This window comes from Micropterus salmoides, unplaced genomic scaffold (genome assembly GCF_014851395.1).
Source record: "Micropterus salmoides isolate LMB-PRFRI ecotype aquatic unplaced genomic scaffold, ASM1485139v1 Ms_hic_scaffold_15, whole genome shotgun sequence".
Lineage (NCBI taxonomy): Eukaryota > Metazoa > Chordata > Actinopteri > Centrarchiformes > Centrarchidae > Micropterus > Micropterus salmoides.
The window spans coordinates 34,518,282-34,521,340 of record NW_024040596.1 but is presented as its reverse complement, the minus strand read 5'-3'; the positions used below and the strand labels follow the sequence as shown (position 1 = coordinate 34,521,340).

The window sequence follows — 3,059 nt, the reverse complement described above, 5'->3', positions numbered from 1 at the left end:
GAGAGGCTTATCTCGGCTGTTGCCAAAGGTGGCCTGTTTTATGACCAACTGCCCAGGAATAGCACTTAGAGAAAGCGACCTTTCAACCCCCCTTCCTTTGGGGGTCGCTTCGGCTGTCTGTAGGGGTTGATAATCAAACCCCCTCCTCCTTCTCTCTGGGAGAGAAAAGAGGAATTGAGTCTCCAAATTATTTAATATAAAATGCACAAAGCAGCCGCTCCTCCTCTACCTGTAACGTTACCTGCAGCCAGGAGAGAGGAGGAGGGGCCGATACACACCGATGATCTTTCTAAACGTCACTCGCTGCTTGTGATGTCACAAAGTTACTGAGTTACTTTGCTGTTGTCCAGAAACAACATTTAGCTGGATTTAAAATATTAAATTAAAAACAACCAGGCAGTTAATATGCACACTTCAGTATATGTTTATTTATCACAAGTGATGTCATCTCAGTTTATAACGTTATGGCACATTGAATATTTTCCTCACGCCCTGCAGCCGGCCTCAGGCTGCTGGGGCTGGTCTCACCAAATAATACAGTATCGATAAAGAATCGGATCGTTAAGCAGTCTCAATAAGGCCATCAGTAAAAATGAACGATCCCCATCCCTAGATAAGATGCAGGTGGCGCTCCTGTCCTTCTCTTTGCCTCCTTCAGTTTGTGTTGAAACAGTTTCAGAGACAGTTTGTGCTGCTGCTGGACCGTCTTCTCTTCTACTGAGCGCAGTTTGTTTACCGTGATATAAGAGAGGCGGTCCTTCACACCAGGGACTCGGAGGACATGTCCCAAACACTTTTTGAAAGATTGGTAAAGATTGTTCTGAAATATAGTTCACAACAAGAAATGTTAACTAAGAAATGAAAATGAGAAGAAAACATGCAAAGTAGTTTATATAGAAACAGAAGGAACTGATGTGTGTTGTTCAAAAAAGTGACTTAAAATCATTTAGATTCTGAATTTGTTTCCCTTTCACATGAATAAAAACATTTCCACCATAAATTGGTGCAGAGGAATTCAGCAGAACGCAGAATGTAAGTGTGCAATGCTCTGGTTCAGCAGGAGTCCCCAGCACCTTTTAACACACAAAACTTTAGATGACAAACATTTAAGAAGCCAAGCAGCTTTAAAACGATCGGCGGTCTTCATGCAGGTATTCCTCTGATTTTCCTTTCTAGTTCTAAAAGTGAAAGTAGAGGTGAGTCCGCAGACAGAGGTCAGGTTTAAAAAGAGAATCCCATGTGTTTGTGTACCTGTGCAGGTGAGTTCGGCTCCGTGCGCGAGGCCTTCCTGAAGACGCAAGACTCGTCTGTCCAGAAGGTGGCGGTCAAAGTGCTGAAGAGTGAGTCTGACGCTGCTGCTGCTGCTGCTGCTTCTTCTTCGGTTTGTGTCTGTGCAGACTGACGAGCCGTTTCAGATTCACAGAACATAAGAAACAGGACAAAATGAAAGAGGAAGCTGAAGCTCGCTCACGCTGGAAATGACAGGTGTCAAGTATTTTAGTTAAAGTTCAGTTTGAGAAGCTGAATCAGTGGAAATGTCAGCAGCACCAAGAGTCTCACGATGTGATGAATAAACTGTGAAAGCAGATTGTTAGCTGATGTACAGAGGCTGAAAGTAGTTAAACTGGAGGAAAGAACTGAAAGCAGCGTCAGAAGTAAAGTCAAGTGTGACAGACGTGAAAGAGTCTGGGGACGCCGCGCTGAACGTTACGCTTCTGCAACGTCATCCAGCAGGACCGGTTAGGTGGTGGGTCAGTGATGGTGTAATCCTCTATCCCTGGAGGGTCCCACAGACCTGGTGCTAACAATCGGTACCCTGACTGCTGTTAGGGACCAGCATGAACTCCTCAGTGGGCCCTGGGTTCCTCCTGGTGCAGGACTCTGCCTGGTTTCATGGGCCCAGAGTGAAAGTAGGGCTGGGCGATACGGCCAAAACGGTTATCATGATAAAAACCTTTCATATCATTCGATACCGATAGTTATCACGATAAAAACCTTTCATATCATTCGATACCGAGAGTTATCACGATAAATGTCAAATCATTAGTTCTTTCAAGTTTAAAGGCAGATTTTTGTGTGAAAGTTGAAGAAACCAGACGGTTAATTATGTTTTTAAACTTTCCTTTATGGTCAGAACACTAGATGCCAAACTGTGGATTACTGAACATCCAACATTAAAAACTATTATGATCAAATCTTTTTCACCAAATATGATAAAGTAAATCTTTTTTCAGCCCCTTTCCTCAACAAAATCATTATTCAAATAGAAAAAATGAGTTCCGACCCGACCCTTCTCCAACCTGATCCTGATTCTGACCCTGACCCAGCTGCAGCTGGTTTAAATGGTCCTGCAGCTGAGCGGATGCAGCAGCCTGTGTCTCAGTGTCTCACACACGTCTGCTGCGTCTTCTGAACAATGAAGTCAGTTCGCTGACGTGGGACAGCGTTTAGCAGGAAACTGAGATGAGAGGTCAGATTAGCGGAAAGGTTGCGGTGATTGGTCAAAACTGCAAGTCGCGCCGAGTTCACTGCAGTTTGTTGAATTTATGTTAATAGTTGCGATCGACTGCTTGACGCCGCTGTCCGGCCCTCACGTCCCCCTGACCGGAATCTAACTGACAACCTTTGGGACGTTCTGTATCGGTGCGTCCAACGCCGCCAGGTTGCGCCACAGACTCTCCAGGAGCTCACGGATGCCCTGATCCAGGTCAGTGAGCAGACCCCCAGGACGCCATCCGCAGTCTCATCAGGAGCACGCTCATTTGGTGAAACAACGTTCAGTAAAGATTTTGAATGTTCGAGATCTGATTTATACTTCTGTGCCGTAAGAGGCCACGCTTTTATACTTGTGTTGGTGTCTGCGTTGTTCTGCAATTACGCCGCCAAAACTCTAGCTGGTGGTAGCGTTATAGCGTCCACTGTGTAGACTTCGAACTTCCTGTTTAGCCCACTGCTAACTTGAATGGGGGTAAAATAAATAAATAATAATAAAAAATAAATAAAAGCCATGCGGCTTTTCTAGACTCTCCAAATGTTATCGGAACATGGATCAAACTCTG

At 44.9% G+C, this 3,059-nt stretch overlaps 1 protein-coding gene and 1 long non-coding RNA gene across 2 annotated transcripts; one reads left to right on the top strand and one right to left on the bottom strand.

The window, feature by feature from the left end:
- Nucleotides 1-400: 400 nt before the first annotated feature.
- LOC119903540 lies at nt 401-3,053 on the bottom strand. The gene is made up of 2 exons (XR_005444529.1): nt 1,252-3,053; nt 401-820 (listed from the first exon to the last, which is right to left on the bottom strand). It is a non-coding gene; the product is annotated as an uncharacterized LOC119903540 (long non-coding RNA).
- On the top strand, nt 879-1,340 carry LOC119903539 (tyrosine-protein kinase receptor TYRO3-like; the record flags this gene model as incomplete). Its single annotated transcript, XM_038719796.1, is given in 1 exon segment — nt 879-1,340. A coding segment is annotated over 1 exon segment (103 nt), but the record flags the coding sequence as incomplete, so codon positions are not given.
- Nucleotides 3,054-3,059: the final 6 nt, after the last annotated feature.